The sequence below is a fragment of the Patagioenas fasciata genome, chromosome 1 (assembly GCF_037038585.1).
Source record: "Patagioenas fasciata isolate bPatFas1 chromosome 1, bPatFas1.hap1, whole genome shotgun sequence".
Classification (NCBI taxonomy): domain Eukaryota; kingdom Metazoa; phylum Chordata; class Aves; order Columbiformes; family Columbidae; genus Patagioenas; species Patagioenas fasciata.
This window is the reverse complement of record NC_092520.1, coordinates 207,034,352-207,058,436: the sequence shown is the minus strand read 5'-3', so window position 1 is coordinate 207,058,436 and position 24,085 is coordinate 207,034,352. Positions and strand designations below refer to the sequence as shown.

Below are 24,085 nucleotides of genomic sequence, written 5' to 3'. Positions count from 1 at the left end.
ACGTGAGTGGCTGTTCAATTTCTTAATGTGGATTAGAAAAAAAGAGAGGAACAAAAAGCAAGGATCTAGCTGAGAGGCACTGGAAGGAGAGAAAAAACAGAGATAAAAGAGGGAAAGAGTTTGAAGAAGGCACCAGGAAGTCAGCAAGTGCATATGTAGCTTAAATGCTAGTGGTAGGTGGCCCATCTCACAGAATAGATCTTTCAATGAGGATCTTAGTTTTACAAGCACAAAATCACCAGAGGCTGTTGTTGCACAGTTGAATGCAAAGCTCCTCTGCAAGCACAGCACAAATGACATACGTGGTCTGTGGTCCATGGTGAACTCCCGCAGCCCCTGCACATTTCTCTTGCCCATATCCCCTTTGGGTCCACGCACAGGGGGACAGACACTCATATATTATGGTGTTTGTTTGTTTATTTGTTTGTTTTTGAATGTAGCTCTTCTACAGATTTTGCGCTATTTTCAGTGATTATGGAAGTCACAAGCTATTTTTAAGACTGTGGCTGGATGCTGGTTTATCTTTGGAGGAAGGAGATGGAGGTGATTATCTTTCAGGCTCCATGAGCCTTTGGCAGACTGGTGTGACTAAGGAGAAATGACAGCTAGGAATATACTGTCTGTAAATGAGTAAGTATTCTGAATTTCCTGCCAGATGGTCATTCACTTAAGAGAGAGACCTTAGCTTTTGTGATAGCAGTAATGTATCTTTAAACCTTCCAGTGGTTTTGCTGTGGTTTACTTGAGACACAACAAGAAGTTCAAGAGAAGACAGCTGAGTACTGGTTTCTATTCTGCCATTTTTTTTCTGGATGAGGCTGTAATTTGGGAATAACTTTCATCACTGTGACCTGGAGGTCTTATGGGCTGGTAGCATAAACAGGGCTAAAGCCCTACATCAACATAAATATAGTGGATACGGAAATGCAAAGCCCAGCCCACCTGAGGGAATGTCTTAGTATTTCTAAGAATTGACTGCAGGGAGTGGACCCTGATTTTCCTTTTTGGAAGATGGGTCCAGTTTTCAGAAACAAACAAACAAACAAACAAACAAACAAAAGGAACAAATCCAGCACTTGAATAGTTACCTGCTTACATACCTGTATTCTTGACAGAGCTCATCTAAGTATTTTAAACATGGCATTTGGATTAGATATGCAGCTGCTCCTCTGTGAAAATGAACAGTGCATTTTTCTTATCCTTTTTACAACTAATTGAACACCTTCAAGGAAAATATGTTTGAAATTTCTGTTGTAAACAAGGGGAGAATGAACAATCTGGCTCACATAAAAAGCCATGAACCCAAAATAAAGTCCTCCAAACTTTGGAGAATTCACCTTCCAGTCCTAGTTTCAGCTCAGGTCAAAATTTTATGTCATGAAAGCAGCTTTTTCTGCATGAGCTCTTCCATTGACTGAGAATCCTGGCTTGAGTTTTGGGAGATCAAATGCTGTGCAGATTGGGCTTTCTGCTAATTTAAACACAACATCTAAAAACTAATTATCCGGATCATCATTAATGATAATAGCCTAGTCTGACCAGAAAATAATTAAGCATTCTGCATTCTCTTGTTGTTTTTAGTCTCTGCAAAAAGTGCCTATTGCACATACTGACTCAGTGGGGAAGGTGTTAGTTGCTGATTTACCAGCAAACTCTTTCTTTCCTTGGTGGAAGGATAATGAAAGAAGCAGAAATCTGACAGCAGGAGCATCATGAAGTGATTTGGCAGACAGCTGTCCAGACAAAAATCTGGAGAGAGAGGGTGGAAGGAGGAAGAAAAGGTATTGAAATACAACAGCAAATTCACAGGAGGACAAAAAAAAAAGAAAAGAAAAGAAAAAGCAGAAATAATTTGCCTGAAGAGCTCAGTATGGTTTATTTTAAGGCTAAGAAACTGTACTGTGGACTTGATGATGTTTACAGCTCTCAGGCAAAAGAGAAGTGCTTGACAGGGCTACATCTGGAAGCACCCAGCACTTCGAGCTCAGCCTTGCACACACGCCTGCTGAAGCGGTTTGACATTCAGTAGTGGTGCAATTCCAGTCGCTGCTCTGTACAGGTGTACAGGTCTCTGAAGTTTGGCAGTCTGGCATGGCATTAAATTTTGTGGCTTCAACTCTTTGAAGTCCTTACATCTTCAGGTTTGAGTCTGCAATGCCTATTATTCTTGACAGGGATTTTCTTTGAAACAGAATTCATGACTGGCTATCGAAACAAGATAAGCAGAAAGAGTGAATGCCTTAGTTATATCTTTTATAGCTAGCTTGAAATCTAGAGCAAGGCTAGAAAAGGACTGAAGGAAGGGCAACTTGGTCTATTTCAAGGGAAAGTAACCAAGTGAATTATTTTTTAGCTGGAAGGTGTCCCATAATACATTGAATGATTTGTGAACCTATTTCTTAGTTTTTCGGAAGAACTGTGTAAAAAATGTATCACATTTGAACAGCTATTGGCAACTATAGGGAAGCTGTATGAAGTATTGAGTAATATTAAATATGACTATTGTTTCATCATCCCTTGTAAATTTTGAAAATTGGGTAGCATACAGATATGCATACAGCTATACTGTCACTTATCACGTGTACTGAATAAGAAAGTCTCTTATAAGAACTTCTGATTTCCATCTGACAGCTGCTCCAAACCCAAGGTTTTGTGGTTTGAAGCATTGATAGAAACTGTGTATATTCAGTGCCTGCTGCATCCGATCTGCTACCTCACGGAGAGTGAGAGTCACCAGGGAGTGACTTCAAAGGGACAGATTGACAGATGTTGTGCGAGAAGCCCCAGGTTGTTTTAGGGACGTGACATGACTGCTTCAGTGTTTCTGGGAAGGAAGGAAATACCTGTACCCTTTCCTCGGCTGTAACTACTTTTATGGATGTGTTTTTTAGGTTACTTAATATCCTTTGGACACACTTGCGTTTAGAGTGATCTGAGAAAGAGACTGACCACAAACAGTTAGACCAAAGGTGCAGCAAAACAACTGCCAATGGCACAGGGCAAGATGTTTCAAAATATTTACTGACCTTGAGATACTTGCAGCTCTGGGAACTGCTGAGCAGGAGGTGGTATCTATACAGAATTTCCTTATTTTTTCTAGTAACTTCCTGAACTCATTTTAGCATCCACAGCAACCTGCCATTTGCTACTTTCACTTACTGTGCCCTTTGGTTGGAAGAGACAATGAATAATGATTTCCTTAGCAATTTGTTTTGCCTGAGGTTTTGTAGCTCTCATTTCTCCTCTTCAGATGTCTCTTTTCCAACCCTGGAACTTGCTTTTTGTGCTCCAAGTGATTAGATCCATGTAACTGGTGAAGGATACATCCCTGCCATGCTATGTGGTCTACAGTGGGACAAAACCACTCCTAATATGAGAGAGAGATGGCTGAGGTTCTGCTCTGCAGAAACTATTCTCCTGTGATATGGGTAATCATTTGCTTAGGTATGTCCTGTTGTGAATGCACAGACAAGCCACACACCGGAACACAAAAGGGAATAAAATTTAATTAGTTGAAATGCTGCTTCTGTGCTCATGCATGCTCCCAAGCTGACAGGATTTAATGCCTTGACAAGAGCAGAAGTCAGTTCCCCAATGTAATTCTGACTGAAATGAGCACTGGATGAACCCTTGGCCTGTTTATGAAACAGGTAAATGAAGCCTGGACAGCTTTCTGTCACCGCTATAGTACAGAAGAACATGTTTCTCCTTGGAAACTCATGTAGTAACTAGGACCTGTATTTAGTCTGGAAATAGTAGTCCAGCACTGTTAAGGCTTGGTGCCTTTGGAAACCTACAGCTGACCATTAGTAAATACCAGATGCATGGTCTCAGCCTACCTGAATCAGGGTTTAAGCCACCACTCACCTGTGGTTATGAGTGATGTAGACTGATTTATTTTATTTAACCCAAACCAATAAGACATATGTAGATTTGGTAGCTTAAGTGAAGCTAGGAGGCATTTTTGCTCATGGATACTGCACACTGACAGTGAGAGGGAACTCAGGAACTTCTGAGGCTGGACTGCCATAGGATTGCCTGCTCCAGAGAGGAGGAATGCAAAATTTCTGCTAAAAAGGAAGGCATACATGGTCTTCATGTTCATGTAATGAAAAAAATAAAAAAAAAAAGCCAAATATTTAAAGTTTTTGCACTGATTTACGAAAAATGGGAAACCAAGATCAAAAGGAATCAATATTACGTCTGGCCCCTTGCAACTGAAACCAAGCACGCAATAAAACCCTAATTGGAAGGATATATAGAGCATTTAACCACCTGCAACTTTATACCATTGCAAGCCATTAAATACTCTCCAACACTTTACTGAGAGTCTATTTGGGATCAATATTGTAAAACCAAAAGCTGCAGTTACAATGTGGTAGAAGGAGGGAGCAAGATATACTGAGGGCATCTATTTTCTGTGCTGGACCTCTGAGAGTGCTGACACTGCACTCTGCCTGGCAACATTTCCTGGCAAAAACTGTCTTAATATGAACTATATATGGAAACAAAAGGAATTACATCAAATTTAGATTCCATTCAGAAATCATATTGACTGCATGGGATATTTGAGACCTCGCTCACTAAAGTCAGCTGAATAATTTTCATTGGCTTCAGTGTGCCTAATTAGACACTAAAATCTTGCAATTGTTTGGACAGGGATAATTTAAGCTTCTGGCTAGTATGCTGTCTAGTATGCAGTTTTTACTTTATTTCAGCCTGGAAGTGAAATAAGGATTTCTATCTTAATTTTAAATCTCTGTTGTTTAAATGACAAATGTTATGTACATGCGGCATGACAGGTGTACATATATTCTGAATTATAGATGGTATAATTTGTTATTGATGTGAAAACAGAGGTCTGAACTTAGCGTTGTAAAAAGTCTCATGAAATCCAAAGTTCAAAATAAATGCTAAGACTTTTGGAAACTTCAGATGCCCTCAGGATACACTGTAACTGGAGTGAGTGGAGAGCTGCCAGAGGTTTAAACTATAGGAAAACTTGTAAAGAATGAATCAAACTAATATAAAGTAAGTTATAATTATATGCTAGATTAACTCCTGGGGTAAAGTGATTAAGCTAAGACTTGCTTTATTGACAAACTTATGCAAGCAGGGGTTCTCTCACAGGAATTGCAGATGGAAGATTCTCACCTGATGGGGTTCCTGTGACTTACCTGTATGGAGACGCTGCTATAGGAACCACCGATGACTCCTGCAATGAGTAATGGTAAATTCTCTTGAATGGCATATGAGCCATCTGGGCACATATACTCTGTTTCATCCACTTTAGTCAAAGATGCCCTGACGAACTCCAAAGACTGTTCTAAGGCATAAGTATCCCTGGAGCATGTGTCCAAAATATGAACTCCAAGCTTAATTCCTGGCAGCAAGTAATTGTCTCTGTTGATTTCATCAATGGCAAACAGCATGGCCTCCAAGCGCTGGATGCCCCGGTCTTCATTGATTCTCCCACATTCTTCTATCCCAGTGCCTTTTTCGTTGATTGGAAATAAGCCACCTAAGACCAGGTCTCCTTCTATCTTAATTTCCTTCCTTACAAAGTTATGGTCACTTAGGGAAAGGAAAACTCCTTTGGAAAACAAAGCTAACGCAAGGACTTGGAGTCTGGTGAACATCTTCACTGGTCCTGTTTTAGCAGCTCTGAGAAACATTGGTGGGAGCAGAAGTGCTTTTCAGTCCTTCTGATCCATTGCCAAATTTGAAGGGCTCTCCCACAAGCCAGTGAAGAACAAGCCAACAAGTCTTTCCACTGGACCTCTAAAGAAGAGATGGGAAGAATTAGAAAAGGGAACAGGAGACATGAGCTTTTATCAATAAAACACTTGAGCAACGTTAAGGGATCGCTGTCTAACACAGATAACGAGAAATACATTTGTCGTGTTCTCATAAAGCACCTTATTCCATTTGCTCCATAACTGATGACAGACTAAGCATCTACTATGACAGCTATGCACAAAGATAACAGGCAGATGAGGTGATATGTATGATGCCGACCACTGATCAAAAATGTTTTACATTTTGCAAGGACAGAAACCACTTCTGACATCTTTTGCATATCATCCTCTCTTATTCCATCCTTTCTGTCTTCTGGAGTGTTAGGTATCCTCATTCGCTGGGTCTCCAGCTACTTTCAGCTTTCCCTTAAAAATTTTTTGCTTTGTTTTGCTTTGTTTCTGTTTTTGTTGATTGCACTGTACTTACTATTCCTTCAACAATAGCACAGTGCTACCTCCTTACGGTTAGTTTTGTCTGAATGCAGCATTTGGCCTTCAGATCCAAAGTCTCTTGCTGAACTTTACTCACCCTGCCTTCTTAGTGCCAGCTCACCTGGTGCAAGAAATGAGAGGATGGGAAAAACCCCTGGGGGCTTTACTTCTATTTTTGGGTTGTGATAGATGTTTGAAATACAGGAAAAGCTCTGTTTTGTCCATTGGGAACTGAATGCTGTGTCTGTAACAGAACATCAGTCAAGTTTCTGTCACGCCATTTAACTGCAGACATGCTCCCTGGGATAGTTTTGACTCAGGTCAACTAATGCTCTTGTAAACAGTGTCTGTGCATGGTTCATGGACAAGCAGAGACCAGAGACCATTCCCAATAAACAGTTTCAATGTGGTCACAGTGTTTTGGCCATTTCATGTTCGTTGGCATCACCAGCAGAAAGTTGTCCATGGTCCATGTGATTATTAGCACTGTAGTTCTGCAAGGCACTTTAGTAAGTGACCCGCTAAGGGCAGTTGTGGAGAAGGCCAGGAAATTGAACCTAGCTCTCCATCGAATGTCTTTATCACAAAAGCACCTTTCCTTAAGCCATAAAAGATTATCTTACAAGCAAATTAAGGTTAAAAAAAAAAAAAAGAGAGAGAGGGACATGAAAGAGAAAAAGAGGAGGCATGGCAAGGAAGAGTCTCACACTTGCTGCTTGCTTAGGGCATGAAAATACTCATGGTTCAACTTACTCTCTTTAATGTTAATCACAGTTCAGTGCTCAGATCAAGGGGAGAACAGAGCAATGATGTATGTAGTTAGCATAGGATAATATTTTACTCTCACTAAGGTCAAGAGAGTTTGCCAATGACCTTAACAGGAGAAAAATCAAACCTTAAAGTAAAGATCATGTTGTAATAATTTTGTAACTAAATATTCATAGACAAACTCTACTTATGCCACATAGAGGTAGGATTTGTCCATAGACTCCTTGTCAATATACCTCCAAATATGATGAAGTAGCTGCCTCGATCTCCAAATCCTCAGATAAATCAAGTATGGTAAGTTTTAAATAGATCACTATAACAATTTATTTCTCTGCTTACGTTTTCTCTATCAGAGTATATATTGCTATTAGAGTTCCAGGGTTATTTATAATTTAGAAGCACTTAACACAAAGAAATTGGAATAGGCAAAAATTAAGATTTAACACTGAATGATGGATGAGCACACTTACTGCAAGGCAGTTGTTTATCCTGTTACAATTCCAATGTTGCGATACCAAATTGTGTGAAAGCATAGCTTTTTATTCATGTTTAGTCCAACATTGTTCTCTCATAAATCAGTAATGTGTAAGACACACTGTTAACGGTCCTTCTCTGCAGTCCTACTAATGTGTATAGTCTGAGCTGTGGGCTGTCTCAGCAGAATTTTCCATTCAGAAGTAAGTGATATGTCAATCGAAAAACAAGCTTCATTGTCCCTCAGTGATGTATAAGTAAGCTACTTTGGCGATCACCTGTGGTTTATTAACCAGGTCTAGAAAATATATTTTCTGGTAATTTTAGGAAGATTAAGGAAGTAACTGTATTCAGCAGTACTTTCTGTGTCAGATTTTGTACTATAATTTATCAAATATTGTTCAAGTGTACACAGGGATATAAAATGGTGATGCTATCTCATTGCAAATAATGATCAGACAAAAAGGTGGCATTTGTCACATAAATAGTTGTGTGGTTAATAATTCAGTAGGACAGACTTCCATTGTTCTTGTCACTAATCCACCATTTGGATAAAAACCAGGATTGTGGATTTTTTAAAATGCCATATCCATTTTATTTACTTCTGTAGCTCATATCACTGTTGTATCTCAGCAATATTCTTATACTTATCCTTACAACATTGGTAAAATATTTATTTTCCCTGTTTTACACTCCTGAAAAAAGAGGCACAGAAAGATGCAGTGAGATTCTTAGAAGAGTCTAAGTTCAGATTTTGATTTGCTCAGCACTTACAATCACTATCAAACTTTGAAAAGGTGTCTCCTTCTCTTCGGGAATTAAATAACATGCTTTCAGCTGTGCCCTGCACCCCCTTGTTCCCGTGGAGGCACTGACTCTCAAATACTTCCTAAGCAAGCTGGTGTCTCTTACAAACCTGGTCCTGAATGACTTACCTAAGGTCATCAGCACAGCCAAAAGTCAAGCTTTAATCTTTTCCAGTGCCCCTCTGATATCTTAACAACAAACCTCTCTTGACTCCCCATTGCTCCTTCTGGCTTTTATGTGAGTCTTTTATAAGGTCGTATTAAAATCAGCCTGTTTTTAACATCCCTTCAATGCTACCAAGAACAACTAACTTTGCAGAAGAATAGGCTGGTAATGAGGTCCTCTATATGTTTTTCTAAAACCTGTCTGGGACATACCTAGAGCTGTAATGGATTTACCTTAAACAGTAAGCAGGTTGTTCTCATCCCCCTGACTCCTTCTTAGGTGCTGGTTGCTTGCATCACATCCTTGTCTCTGAGATCTATGTATTTCTGATACATAAGCAATGAATGCCAGCAAGGTACCGAAAAACCTTTTTGAGATTGTGCGTAAAAAGGGTATATGTAAAATCAATGATGCTATATAGAGAACTGTTTTTCCCTGCAGAGAATGCAAAGGATTTCTTTATTTTAACACTTAAGCTTGTTACAGTGGCCCTGCTGAAGGAAACCAAAATCAGTCATACAATGGAGAAGGATCAGTCCCAGGAGAAGTCAAGGAGTGATCAGGGAAAGAGGAGATTTGGAAGAGGCATGACCATTTCTCTGTTTCTTCCTTGCTGTTTCATGTTGAGAGCACCAATCTGAAGGTGTCCAGAGTTAAGAATGGAGGATTTGGTGGGAAACTCACCTGGGTTGGAGAACACAGATAACTCAGCCCCATGATCCTGCTCTGAGGACACACTGCTTGGTAAGGGGTACCCATGGGTGGGGGACACCCACCCACACCTCAGCCTCCCCATTTGGCAATTCCTGTGAAGCTCTGAGTTTTTCACAGAGACTTTGAAACTATAGGGAAACACCACACATGCAGAGTCCTGCTTTTCAGGAAAACATGATTATCCTATCTCATGAGCTCAAAGCTTTTGTTTATAAATGGGAGATAGTTACCAAGAACAGAGATTTGGATATCAAATGTACTTCTCTCATTTTGCAGACTCAGCGGCCTCTACACTACTGCCTATAGAGCATATTGCATGTTGCAGGGTCCTGCCAAGGAACACGGGTGCTGTGCACAGGTCATGAGCGGAGGTATTAATGCAGAGGCTGGTTTGTCAGGGGAGGTTTCCCCTTTGGGCTCTGAGGGAGAGATGCTTCCAGGAGCAACGTCTTCTCAGTGGTGAGACTCCTAAAGAGAGCTGCAAGGCAGATTTGGGTGGCTGGTGAGCATCGTCACTATGGTGACACTGAACAGACAGCTTGAGGTGAAGAAGAGACGCTATTTTAAAACAACTCACAAAGATGGACTGACAACTCGGTTTCTCTCCTATTCTCTCTGTGCACCACCCACATGCTTTCTTTGCAGCTTGCATAACTCACAACTATAAATACAAACATTTTGTACCTATACCAGGCTGCTACAGCCCATATTCTTCTCCTTAACCATGGTGAAGTGAGCAGCCTGGAGTTGAGATTTGCCATTTCCTACCAGAAGTGATTTCACTATACTGACCATGTCAATTTAGGCTTGCAGTACCCTCTTCTAGTAGTAAAAGCGTGTTTCTGGGACTTTTCAAAAATAAGTACCTGTTGATCAAACTTCAGTTCTCTCATTTTTCATTTGTATTTCATGCTTTAAGTCCAGCTACATGTGGGGTTATATTTTTCTAGGTGTCTTTTTAATATTAAAAATATGTACACTACAGCCCTGTAGGCTTTGGATCCCTGATGGAAATATATACAGCCTAGGCATAGAAGTGATCCAAATATCAAAATGAAATATAACCAGAAAAAAGGCAGAAGGAGAAAGGTTTCCACGTCTGGAGTGGGAGGTTTCTGTCAGCGCTTCCCTGTGTGAACTTTATCCAGAAGCACTTGGGTTATGAAATACCTGCACTTGCCAAACCAGAGCCCCTTCTCTTTCCACCAGGAAAGGTCCACAGGGAAGAGCTACATCTGCTCTTGGGGGACACTGTCAGCACTTCCCTCAGTAAAAGCAACTCACTTGTGTTAAATGAGAGCTGTGTTGCTCTTGTTGAAAATAGCCTTGCCCCTTGGTCTCAATAATCTGCTTTGGTGGACTATTTCTGTGCCTGTAAAAGGTTGATTGCACAAATCCAGTATATCCTGGTGCAACTTTGCCTGTTTACTAAGGATATGCATATTCTTGTTTCTGTGAAAGCAACTAGAATGAGAAAGAGCATGTCTGGGTTTTCAACATTCAGTATCCCACTGATATAATCTCCAAAACTAAATCTGTCTTTCATGGCTTTCTTCCAATGCTACATTCACATGACAGCTCTGGTCTTCTTCAGGCTTTCTGTTTTCAGCTCACAGAGTAACTCCACCTGTACTATCAGTTCAAGGGTGAATTCCTATTAGGCTAAGGGTCTTCAGTCTATTTTTCTAGGTGTTAAACTCCAAAAAGAAGTGCAGTTAAATCTTTCATTTAGCTAGATGATTTGTATGTTGAGTATAATTGTTCATACACCAATGACAATTTTGCTGATACCTTCCACCATATGAGCATCAATGGTTGCCATTGGCAGTCTATCCAACCATTCTAGACTTTCCAATTTTCCCCTTATAAGGATGGAATGGGAAACTTCATCGAGAGCTGAGGCACCTCAGATCTCCTAGCTATTTTTCAACTCCCTTAACTAGCAAATGGGATGATTTACATGACTGGGATAAAATTCTGGAGGGTTTTCTCCTCATCCCTACCAGGTGCTATATCCTAGATTACCCCACATTTGTTGCCTCTGTGCAGTATTTTGCAGGGCTCATCTCTTTACCCAGCTTCCTGAGAAAGGGTGCAACAAGAGCTGACGTGGGTGCTGGAGAAGATTATGTATAGCCTTGTTGTGGGTAGCTCCCTCTTGGTATTCATGGATTTTTTGCTGCATTATTTAGGACTATAATGCAATATTGTGGTGCCTGAAGCCATATGTCAACTTGATATTACCTACCACCCTTAGCAAACTTCCTTTGGAGGGGGCCTGTGCTCAGTGGAAGGTCACAAGGGAGGTTCCCCACACCTGTGCTACATTACAACATGGAAGTTAATAGTTCCATCAATACTTCTGTCTCCAAGGACACCTCATCAGAGCTGTATCTTTCCCTGAGCCCTTGCTGTGCCCTAAAAATCTTATCCTGGGGAAGCACATCTCTAAAACAATTCCAGTTTTGGCTCAAAATTCTGGCGCATCTTTCAAGACTGACACAAGTTAAATGACGTGGTTTCTTTCTCCCAGCGATCATGGGTAACTTGCACAGCAGCATTGCTTATCCAACACATTTGGCACACTTATATATGTTCTGCCAGCACTTGACCTTAATGTCTGATGAGAACTGCACTGAAAGATAAGGTGTCTCACTTCATCAGAAAAAAGTGATGGACAAGCTTGAGTTGCCTTACCAATTATAATTAGAGATGCTGTCACCTCTGGAAGAAGAATATTTGTAAAGGAACCCAAGTTTTACAGTGACAGATATGTGCCAGGTACACAAATTGCTCACATTCTGATTCTGGCTGGCTGAAATCTGATAACTTGAATCAAGAAGTAGAAAAAAAAAAAAAGACAGGAAACAGGAAAAAGTTACAGAAAATGTTGTGAGGTAAACAAGTTAATTTTTTTTCATGGAAACGGAGAAATTTCCTTCATCAAATGATACTCAGGCACCGGCACATAAATTTGCTAGAAATGAATCAGAGTGCTTTCAATTTCAATTCCTGGCTGTTATATCTCAGATTTTTTTTTAATTCCCTTGGGAAAAATGACAAGAATGGCTTTACAGCTAGGTGATTTTGTAGCCTTAATTTCAACTCAGAAATTCATACATGAAAAACATTAATTCATACATTACCACTGCCAGCAACATGAGGCTACAAATCATAGAAGTTCATCCTGGGCCTAGCATATTGTAGAACAGTCTGAAAAGCCCTAAAAATTTAAACACAATTTCAATATAAAGAATGATATATGAAGCAAGAGATAATATGTCAGTGTAGAAGGAGACCATTCCTCTTAATATAAAGGCTTATGTTCTGTTACTTCAGAATGAGAAGGAAAAAAAATCAGAGCACTGCATTACTGTTTGTACTGTGTTAGCATCAACAAATGACGCTTTATGTTTTCTACAATGTCAACATACAACAGATGCCTAGTCCTTTCCTCAGAGATCTGTGATATATTCATCCTGTTTCAAAAACAAAATTTAAAATATTAATCACACAGGAAAATAGATGTCTCTGATGTGATACTCCTGAATTTTCTAGATATTAAAAAACTTAGTAGGTTAGATCAAGACCTATTAATTTAGCCCGGTGAGGAACAGGGCGCCCCTGGAGATTACTGGACACTAATGTGGTGTGAAAATATGGGTCTCTGGTACTCCTTAAATTAAAAGAGTACATTTGGCACCGGGTGAGTCCTTCTATAGTGAGTTTCTCAGGAGAGGGAGCTACAGTGAGCAGACCACCAGAGCTGGAGACCTGGGTCAGGCCATGTAGACTACTAACTCGTTAGACTTTCTTCCGTACTTTGACAATAAGTATATTCAAGTGTATTGAGAAGTCCAGCCATGAGCCTGAGGCTTTGCACCATCTGGACAATTTGTGGTGTAATGATCTTGATGTAATGCAGGGTTAGACCTTTGAAAATCCCACCATCTTCCCTTCTGTCTTTTTTGGATTGAGCTGAACCCTACTGCTTTTTATCCATCTGCTTATTTCTTCCAGGCATTGGCGGCAGCTGAAAGCACACCAGCAGAGACAGCAATGAACAGACAAGTGCTGTCTGCTTATTGATTGTTTGTTAGCTGACTTTAGTCTCAGTCTCCATGTGTGGTCCCAAAAAGGCACGGAAGAGGAAAAGTGGGAGTGTAAAGACTTTGAGGACAAAGGAGCAGCTGCCTTCTGTGACCTGTGGATGTCACAGCAATTATTCCTGCTAGGTGGTGCAGGGACGCCATCACCATGCTAAGGTCAGCAATGTCAAAGGCTGTTTGAGCAAGATAATGGCATAAATGTAGAGTTGTCCTACGTGAACTGTGGCATTTTCAGCACCACATCCTGGCATGAAACCTTTAGCTCAGAGAAGCTTTAACACTTGTGCTTAATGTAAGTGAAGCTGTAAGTGAAGTTAACATCAAACTAAGCATAGCCCCCACAAGGAGTATATGTGCATTTAGTCTTTGGACAAGTATTTAACCTTTCTCCCTTACTTGATTCTTAAGCATCTGTTGTTTTCTGCCCTCACAGAACTCATTTCTGTCTCATGCTCATAATCACTATTCAGCACTCTGCAACATCTACAGGGTTTTTCTTGAACCCAGACCTCTCAGTGAGTTTCTGTTCGTGCTCCAGTGGAGATGCTCTGCCTTGTGTATTTTTGGCTCCTGCCGAATGGTATCTGCGTGAGCTGCCAGATTTCACGTCCATTGCGCCTCTGCCAAGACATTTACCTTGCGTTGCGGCAACAGGACCAAAACATGGATGAACCTCTGCATCTGTGGAGGGCACAGAGTCCTTTCTCATTATTGCTTCTGTTGAGATACAGCCTTACTGCCAGCATGGCCAGCCTTAGGGTCATACAGACCTTGCATAGCAGCTGATTGTGCACCCTTTCTCTTAATCTGTACGTGGGACGACTTCTGCTGCCACCTAGTCTGTTCTAATGGGACCTAATCCTGGCTTTGAGCCCTACATAGCGGCATTAAAATCTGGCCCAGTGCCTTCCACATCACTGATCATGATGGGAGAAACTTTCCTGAAATAGTAAGGGTGAGAGACAGCAGTGGGCAAAGGCCCCTCCATGGATCCTTGTTGACCCCCCATTCCTTAGTCATAAGTCAAGTAAAAGCCTTAGTTGGTGATCCCACCCCTGCCTGGTCTGAACTGTAACTCCCAGCTGATCACAGCAGCATAAAACCTTCAGCTGGGAATTTTCCACGTTAAGATTTATCCTTTCATTTGTCAAACGAGGAAACGTTCAAGCCTCTGACACATGCTCTGGAAGTGTTTCAGAGCAGGAGCTCTTGCCTTGCTCATGGCTGTTCAGTGCTGAACTCTGCCTCATCACCACTGGCCATTCACTGATGCGGCTCAATCTGCTCAACTTGCATGCATAACATATGGCACGTTTATAGGCACCTTCGACCTTTCCCAGGAGAGTGTCCTGACCATTCTGACTTAAGAAAGACATAAGGTGTCTCTGGAGACCTTCAAAGGCACAACATACTTTCTAATTAAAACTTAGGCACTTAGTTTAAGCAGACTAATTCAGCCAGTATCTACAATATAAGATCAGGATAGCTGACCAATTACACAAACTGAGTCTCACCTGCTGGTTATATGTGTTTTTATGTTCTTGATAACACCACTAAGCAGTAGAACGATCAACGCAGGGAAAGATTGTTCAGGAAATAATTATTTAGCAGTGGATTGTATCTTTTACCTGCTGAGGTGCTATTTCTTTTTTTTTTTTTTTTTAATATAAAAGGATTAAAAATTTAACAACAGCAGCCTCTCTCAAAAGGATCCTTCCTTCTCCCCCCATCAGAGCACAGACTGGCAACTCTTCCATCACATGAATGTTACCTCCAGGCTACAGCATTCAGCAGAGTGTGAAATCACAATTAACGGAGCAAGTGTTTTGTAAGTGAGCAGAGACGGCTGCAAATTACATCCTCCTATTAGCTGGTTTTAGAACAACTCTATTGAACAGCTTCATGATTACTGGACTGTGGCATGTATTAAAAAAAACATTAATAAAACATAATTGATTGTGAATTGTGCTTACTGCCTTTATAGTTTTAATCACAAATGTCACAGAAGTTTACTGAAAACAAAAGCTGCCCTCAGCTGTCTACAGGAACTGGATTGTTCTAAAAATTATACTGAACTTGATTTGCAGCTGTTTTAAATCAGCGAACTACAGAAACCTATAGGTTTTTGCTGACTTGGAGATCCTCTTTGCGTTTTTTTTTTCTTTCCAGTCAGCAAAGAAAGGTGCGAGACTGCCTTGCAGCTACCAGAAAGTACCACTGGAAGCTTGATGGAAACAATACCCTGCATCTGCCAGACCTGCCATTCATTTGGCTTGACCTTAGAAACAGGTAATATCACAGACGGGGGACAGGAGCTGACAGTTTCTAATTCCTGAGAAACAAGCTGTACTTAAAAAGTACTCACATGTAGTTCTCTCTTTTGGGCCTAAAATTATTTTCAAATCTTAAATTGTGTATGCTTACAGGAACCCAGTCATGTTTAATTCTGATCCATGACCCCGTCTGGGCTCACAGATGGACAAGGTATGCTACGGTAAGTTTATGGCCACATATTTCAAACTTGGATGCCCTGCTGTGAATTTATGGACTTCAAAAAGGCCATTTACAATTGGTCTAATTTGGGACTTTGACAGAATTCGTGTCCCAGCCAGTGATGCAAACTGCTGGCTCCTCTGCATCAGTTAGTACTCTGGGGACCTAAGCTCACTCTCAAGCTGAAAATTCCCCAAACACTTAATTTCAGGCACTGCCTGCATTTGCTGATTAAGGTGACACCTAATTTCACTTAGTCAAAGGAAGATTAAACTCTATGAAAGTCCCCAGGGGAATAGTCTCAGGTATGTGGGCAGGATCTTGTCCCAACTGCAGATATTTAAGCTCACACCATTTTCTCACCTCACATTGTGGTATCATAAAACAAGGAATAAAACCAAGGAGTTCTGAATCTGTCTTTCTGTAACCACCAGAAATACTAGTGTTAGGTGTGCAGAAAAATCTTAGAAGAGGACCTAAAATGAGGTAATACAATACCTGCTTTATTTATTGACTTTTTGGAAGCCTGTGCCCCAGCAAATGAACCAATCTACTGTGAGTAGGTTGTCGAAAAGTGTTTCCCATTAAAGAGCTAGCAGTAGGAGTTATTTGTAAGAAAAATAAGCCCATGAAAGCCACCTTTTCCAGTTTCTGCAAAGATATATCCCACAAAAGCAGTAACAAACATGCCTCATCCTGACAAAGGGAGCAACTTCTACTGGTGTGAAACCACATATATGTCATAGAATCATAGAAAAGACCTTTAAGGTAACCAAGTCCAGCCATTAACCTAGTACTAGCAAGTCCACTACTAAACCATGTCCCTAAGCACCACATCCACATCTTTTAAACACCTCCTGGGATGGTGACTCCATCACTTCCCTGGGCATTCTGTTCCAGTGCTTGACAACACTTTCCATGACAAAATTTTCCCTAATATCCAATCTAAATCTCCCATGGCAATAACTTGAGGCTTTTTCCTCTCATCCTATCACTTGTTACTTGGGAAAAGAGACAAATTTCTCCTCACTACAACCTCCTTTCAGGTAGTTGTAGAAAGTGGGCTGTCATTGCTCAGGCTTTTTTGTATTTTGGACTCAGCTCTTTGTAGGAGAAGTTGCATCCTGGAACAAACACCTCCAGCCTGCAGCAAGCTACTTATTTTTCCACATCTGTCAACGCCTCAGATGTGGTGTAAGCTGTTTGTTTGGCTCCTTTCATGCAGCTCCACAGCAGCATACATACACACACATATATATTTTTATGTGAAGAGTCAGAATCTCACATCCCCAACACGCCCGTTGCCTTCTCTTGCTCTAAATGGCTATCGCTATGGCAACAACAGTTTAACTCAAAATTTAGAGAGGCACTTAGCACAAATTATGCAGGAATCACAGAATCACAGAATGTTAGGGATTGGAAGGGACCTCGAAAGCTCATCCAGTCCAATCCCCCTGCCAGAGCAGGAACGCCCAGATGAGGTTACACAGGACGAGGTGCAACAGCATTCTGTGTAAAGCCACAGTCTGATGGCCCACCATGGCTGCAGTCACCGATTGCCCCAGGACAGCCCGGGCACCTGGCCACCTGTGGCCTGGCACCTTTTGCTCAGCATAGTGCTGGAAACAGCTTTCTCTAATGCTGGCTTTGGCTTTGTTCTTCTCTGTGCTGACAGTAAATGGCATTTCAGCCATCTGATCAGCCACAGAACTGAATTCACTGAACCTACTCAGCCTGATCCTTGATACCTCTGCCAGAATACTTCATGGTCTGATAACATGAGGGGGGAATTCCGTGCTAATGAAGGCAAGGAAAGACACAGAATGTATCGAAAGTCTTTTGAACAGTACTAGTGTTCTGCATCAGTGTTCCTGGTGGCAGATGAAGGACCCAGCTGAGTCGTAAGACGAAGAACACTTCTCCTTGTGAGGAGCTGCTCAGTGGTGCCAAATCTCAGACGTGATGATAGAGCAGAGGAAGGACCAACATGAATAATCTCAACAATTCCTAGTGAGTTTAGGAGATTCACTTCTTTCTAAACCTGTACAAACTTTGTCCTCTGTTCTTACATATGACCATATCTTACATAAGGCAAGATGAAAGTGTACCTATTAGTTCTTTACTCTTTAGATGAAGCACACTAATTGGTAAAAACTGTTCGAAGAGATAAATTTTGGCCACTAAGCTCCTTCTTCATAAAAAGTCTGGGAAAATACTTTCTCAAACTCCAGCGAGACAACTAATGCACAAGAATTTCAAACCTACCGGGAGCTGAAACAGACTGGAAGACTGGGAAGTTATGGACAGAAAAAAAGGCTCCATTTGCAGCTGAGAATCCCAGGAGTGGATTTACTCTTGGAAAGGTGGAAGTTAATTATGTTTTGGATCCTGTTAACGGTAAGAGAAGGTGAAGTCTGAGGATGAATAGAGTAAACCTGCTTCTAAAAGGAAATCACAGAATCCTTTGGAGTGGATGGATGGAGATAGGAACCTCCAAATGGCAATTCCTGGTCTGGGTGGGATGAAATACTCTGTACAGGTGCTGTCTCTACTGTGGGAAGCAGGAGCTTAGGGTGAAAAGAGCCCTAACTTCACTGCCTAAGTCAGAAGCCTAAAGCTAAGCAGGATGAATCCAACTCCTAACTGTGCTCTTTTCATCCCTTACTGGAGCCAAAGAGAGAGTTTTGGTCAATGAAGAGTTAAATCTGTTTTGCGTGACTGTTTGTATAGAGGTTTATTGTTTCTTGGAAGGTACAGTCCACATTAGGGATGTATTCCTCTCACTCCAGGAGGAGTTAGAATTGATTTATTTTGGGAGGGCCAGAGCTGAACATTCTTTCTGTGTGGCCTGTGTGCCTTTTAACAAGAAGCTTTCTTGTTATTACAATTCTCATTGCAATTCAACATTAATACTTGTATCCTAAATTTCACTGAGGCCAGCACAAATGAATAATAATCCCATTAAAGAATTCAGGAACCAGCCAAGAGTCACTACTTGTATTTGTTAACAAAACTGAACTAGAGGTGAGGATTTCATTGCTTTGCTTGCACTTTCTGGCTTTGATCAGGGAGAAAATCAATGTCTGCCAACATTTCTACTGACCGCAGGAACGCCAGCAGAACTGTCCACGTGGCAGTGAGTGCACAATGAATGTTATTCTGTGATAATTGCCCCAAATTCTCCTGTCGAGCAGTGATTGAAAAACATGAGCTGAGAAACCACAAGACCAGGTGTGTCCAAAAAATTAGGTTAGGAATCGCACATACCACATTGTGACCCAGGCTGCATTCTCCTCAAGGGCATATTCTAGATCCACATCTTGTTTCACGGGGCAGGAATGTGGTGGAAAAGAGTGATCTCTGCAGATCTTCTGTTCTCCCCATCGTACAGATGTGCGGAGAGCAAATGGGTGGACAAAGGTTTGGGCTGTGGTGTCACCCCCTGTGCCAGCCCCACGGCCCCAAGAGAAGGACCCTACATTGCAGGTGGTGAACTGCAGAGCTGTCTTTGAGCCAGAGAAATCAGAAGCAAACAGCAGCCTGAAAGTGGCTTTGCTCCAGCAGTAGCTCAGCAGAAGGTCAGGTCATTGCTGAGCCTGGGGACAAATTCTGGGCTTTTCATTGATAATGCCAGGGCAGGAGAGAATTGTGGAAGGAGAACAACCCCATAACAGTGAAGGAATTCTGAGGGGAAATTTTTGAATGTGTTTTCTGGGACAGAATGGTGATTTTGACAAAATTCTGGGCCTTTGAGCTGCATGGTGGTTTGCAGGAAAAAAGAACCGCAGTTCACAGGGTTTTAAAATGTCCTATGCTCTTTTAGGACTACCACACTCCCTTCAGGGCTCAGGCCCAGCTCCCTGGCTGTGGAGGGGGCTGACACACTTTTTCTCAGGAAAGTAAAATCAGTGTGCCCAAAATCCTCTGCCTTTTCCTATTACACGCAGGAATGAAATCATATCTGCAAAATGGGTAGTCCCGTGAAAGCAGGTGACAATACTTAGTAAATGGTAAATCTTATGGCCTCTCTCCAATACAAAATAGGGACAATACTTGAGTAACAGCTTGTATTTGCTTTATCACAGGCTGCATGTTTCCAGTACATCCTAGTGAGTTGCAGAACAGACGTCTTCATCTGCAGTGTGAAGGCATCTCATGCAGGAGCAACATGAGCCAGGGATGGTCAGTCATTCTGACGTAGGGATCAGGGTTTGCTGAATTCAGAGCCAAACTTCCGGTGATTTCACTCAAACCCAGACTATCCCTAGATGACACTTGAGTCCTAGCTTTTGTGTTGTAAAGACAGGGTATTTTATTTTTTCCAAGGTAGATACCTTTTCTGACAGTTTCCAGCTGATGTAAGACAGGTTACAACAGTGACATAGCCTGTCTGAGCTGTCTCTTTTCCTATGGTTTTCTCCAGAGAGGATTCTCCTGTGTCTGCTTTTATGGCTGAGTTCACTCTTCAGCCTTTTCCTTTCAGTAGGGTTTTAATCTTATTCTTCATTCCTTTACTCAGCCACCTTCCTTTTCTCAAAAGGAAACTCTAACAACTTAATATCTTTGCGGTCTGTATTTGGTAAGCATTTGTTGAAACTGGCTAGCATTCAAACTTTATGGGAATTGACAGCTAATGTAATTACATAAGCACTATTTCCTTAGGAAACGCACCTTCAAAAGATCAAATCAAGCTATTAACACTCCTCTATCCTTGCAACGTCCCAAGCTCTAATGTTTAAACCTCTCCTATTGTTATGTACGCCGATAGCACAATTTTACTTTCGGAATTAGTCAATTACAGGATATGAATCATCTAATATATTTTAGTCGTTGGAGTAAGATGAAATAAATTGCACTCAGTCGTATCTATTTCTCTCCATGGAGAGAGAAGAGGACCTTTGGAGATAAACAATGAAGTTTTCTGAATCAAGTGAACTCTTTAGACTCCCATTTAGCCAATGAGATCAGTGTAGCCAAAAGAGGTTGGCAAGCAATTCATTTCACCAAACTGATGTATCTATTTTAGGGTGAATCACACCCTACACTCTATTAACTATATTGATGACGTCCACATTAAGTCAGTTAGGTCACATGCGGACATCTACAACAAAGATTTCTAGGTAAGATGGATGCCGCTTCATGAACTATTAGCTTTTTGATACAGCTAAAGACCAGTCCCTCTGTCACATTACTTATATGCTGTCAGACTCCTGTGTGCCCTAGTACCAAAAAGCCCCTCTCTGTGGGTAGGAGCAATACCATATGAAATAGAAAGAACTCACATTTTAAAAATCTGTTCTCTCTATGGGTATGTTTCAGTTTCATTCTGGAATCATTGATTTGCTGGCTTCGAGCTGTTTTCTTCATAAAGCCCAGAGGATAAGATTTTTTTTTGCAGTGCATCTTTCTCTCTTCTATGTCTAATGCTAGCTTATTCTCCTTAAAATCTTATGTAAAGCTTTTACGAGAGAATACATCTATGATATGCTCTTCGGCATTTTTTTTTTTTTTTTAAAATACGAATAAACCAGAATAAACTGGAAGATTGTCAGTGTCTTTTGCAGATTATCTGTGTTCCAACTGTACTCACAGGAAAATGCAAAGTCGGTTAAAACCCACCAAGTGTAATAAATATGTTTTTTGATTCTGTCAGCATGGCTAAAGATGAAAGCTAATGGCAAATCCATAATACAGTCATACAGATCAAATATCTACCAATCTATAAGCTTAGTTCATGACAGATAAATGCTCTTATTATCTTTACAGCATGCCCCAGTTAGTCCAGCACGGTCTCAGTGAGTTAACTTAGTACTCTCTAGTTAGGATGCCTGCATGTAGGAAGTCGGCTTTTTACAGTAGGATTGCAAATGCTAAAAGCTCAATTTCTTCAGTCTATGAACTGTTCCCTTCCCTGGTCACTGTTCATCTCAGTCCCTCAGCATCTCTCAGACGTATCTCACTCCTTGTTTACAGTTGCTTCTTCTTGTGTTCCTCTTCCAAGACTTCTCCCATTTCATGCTGGCAGCCTCTTTCTTCCAAGTCATTTGCACACTGCAAGACACTTTGGATGCACTTAGCATTTCAGTGGCACATGTTTTATTTTTTCTCTCATTCTACCTGTCTGTGTTGACAACAGAGAAGAGACTCTTCTGAAGATCAGCCCCACCGTGGCTGGCTGCTGAGAGTAGCAATTGCAGGAAAATCCCAGCTTTGCCTTTGTGCTCTTGTCGTTCATTGCATTGATAAACTGGTCCCAAGCAGACATGGTGAAGCAATGCAACCTCCTTCTCTATCATATGGGTTTATTCTGCATGGTACTAGAAGTACTGAGAGGCTCAAGAGTTTTCATCAAGGACAGAATCTTTAAAGGTTTCAGCTACTGGTCTCTTAAGAAGGTTTTCCTGAATATGTGTAAGTGGTGATTATGTCAAAGGGTTGGTAACAGCTTGGCTTTAGGATATACTCAGAGGTTTAGCAAAAGTCCTGAACAAATGACTCTTGTGCTCACTCTCAGTGACCTGCTCCAAACCACAAACAACTCTATTTTCTTTTTAAAGAAAAGTGTGTTAGAATTATTTGTCTATTTGTCTATTTGTCTATTTGTCTGTCTATCTATCTATCTATCTATCTATCTATCTATCTATCTATCTATCTATTTATTTTTAATGGCAAAGCAGCAGTCCTTCCATCTCCATTTCTACCTCTCACACAATTACTTGCTGGATCTTTCTACCCCCAGTTCACTCTCAGCTCACCTTAAACTGGACCTCAAACAGACCACACCATACAATACCGATGAACTAGGGCTGGAGAAAGTCACGTGGTAGTAAATGTTGGACAAATTTAGCAACACGCACTACTGGAAGGGTCTTTTACACTGAGAGAAAATGCATAGATTTTTCAAGCTGAATTCAAGAATTTGTGTTGCTGAATCAACATTCGTTAGAGTCAGCATGAGACATTTGACTGGCTCCAGTGTTTCATTGAGTCAGGAGCCTTGTAAACTTGAACTATGCGTTCTCCTGTAACAACAGACTATTTAGAGCTAGGACTGTAACTGTGGGGAATAAAACACTGTGCAATGCAATGACCAAATTAAGTAACGGTGAAAGAGACTCCATTTGTGTAATCATAGTCATCTCATTGATGGATCTGGCCCATTGTTAACATTAAAACCTTTTTGTGCTGTTGTTCCAGCTATACAGAATTATTCATTCCTCCTGAATGAATATTTTGTACTTAAACTGAATCTTAGGGCCTTATTTAGAACCACTTAAGATCTTAAACATGATTGTAATGTGGGAAGGTATAGAAATGAAATACAAAGATCCATAATTTTTCAAGTGGAAAAATTAAATTCCTACCTCCTTCCCTCTCTTATTTGATAGATCTAGTACAAAGTATATTGAATTTGAGTAGGTGTAGTAAGGAAGTCAGAGAGCTGTAATAGGTATTTGCATGTGATGTAGAGCTGGGTTTTGTCCTCAGGTATATGGACACACCTGGGTTCAGTGTCTGGGGCAGCAGTTCACCTGACACATGTAAATTAACTCATCGATTTTGCAAGATGTATGATTGTGCCCCTGAGTGACTGATGCAAGTGTGGGTAGGTGCTCATTGTAAACATATTGCATAAAGAAACAAACAGATCTGCAAAATGAGCATATGTACCTTATGAACATCACTATTAGAGGTCTATATAAGTACACTAACTGATTATTTCCATTTCTGTTAGAAGGTGCAAACTTTCTCTATTGATACTTAAAGGTGAACAGGACTAACTTATGAATTTGTTATTGCATCTCAGGAGCCACAGAGAAGAAATGGAAAACTCATCAGCTAGCCAGCGTGGAGGCTCAAAGCTTTGACGCTTTCAGCTCTTTAAGCATGCTGTTTCAGAAAACCCATTTTCAACTCCCAAATTGGCTGCTCAATTCAATGCATTGATATTTGGTTGGAAGGAATATACTTCCAGACAGGGTAAGCAATTTATAAAATTTACATCAGCCTAAGAGTAGCAATGAGCATACACATGTATGCATATATATAGGCTTTCTGGCCACTTTTGACATTCAGAAACAATTGCAGTAGAGCATTAGCTGTGATTCAGTGCATACTATGAGTCTAAAGCAATGGCATGGTCTTCACTCATGGACTGTAAGTAACCCGGATGGCTCAGCAAGGCAACAGTGGAATAGACCTGCAACACACATCTCTTTTTCCTTTGGTTACTTCTCTGTTTTGGACACCTGACCCTTACACTGAGACATATTTTTTTTGTGGAGTTGTGAACAGCTCTCTCCTTTTCACTAGGTGAAGTGATAA

At 40.9% G+C, this 24,085-nt stretch overlaps 1 protein-coding gene across 1 annotated transcript in view; it reads right to left on the bottom strand.

The window, feature by feature from the left end:
• The window catches only part of GRM3 (glutamate metabotropic receptor 3), a 106,200-nt gene that overhangs the window by 39,494 nt on the left and 42,621 nt on the right, over positions 1-24,085 (bottom strand). Inside the window, 2 exon segments of the mRNA XM_071803504.1 lie at positions 5,178-5,690; positions 5,692-5,781. Coding sequence (XP_071659605.1) covers positions 5,178-5,690; positions 5,692-5,781 — 603 coding nt within the window.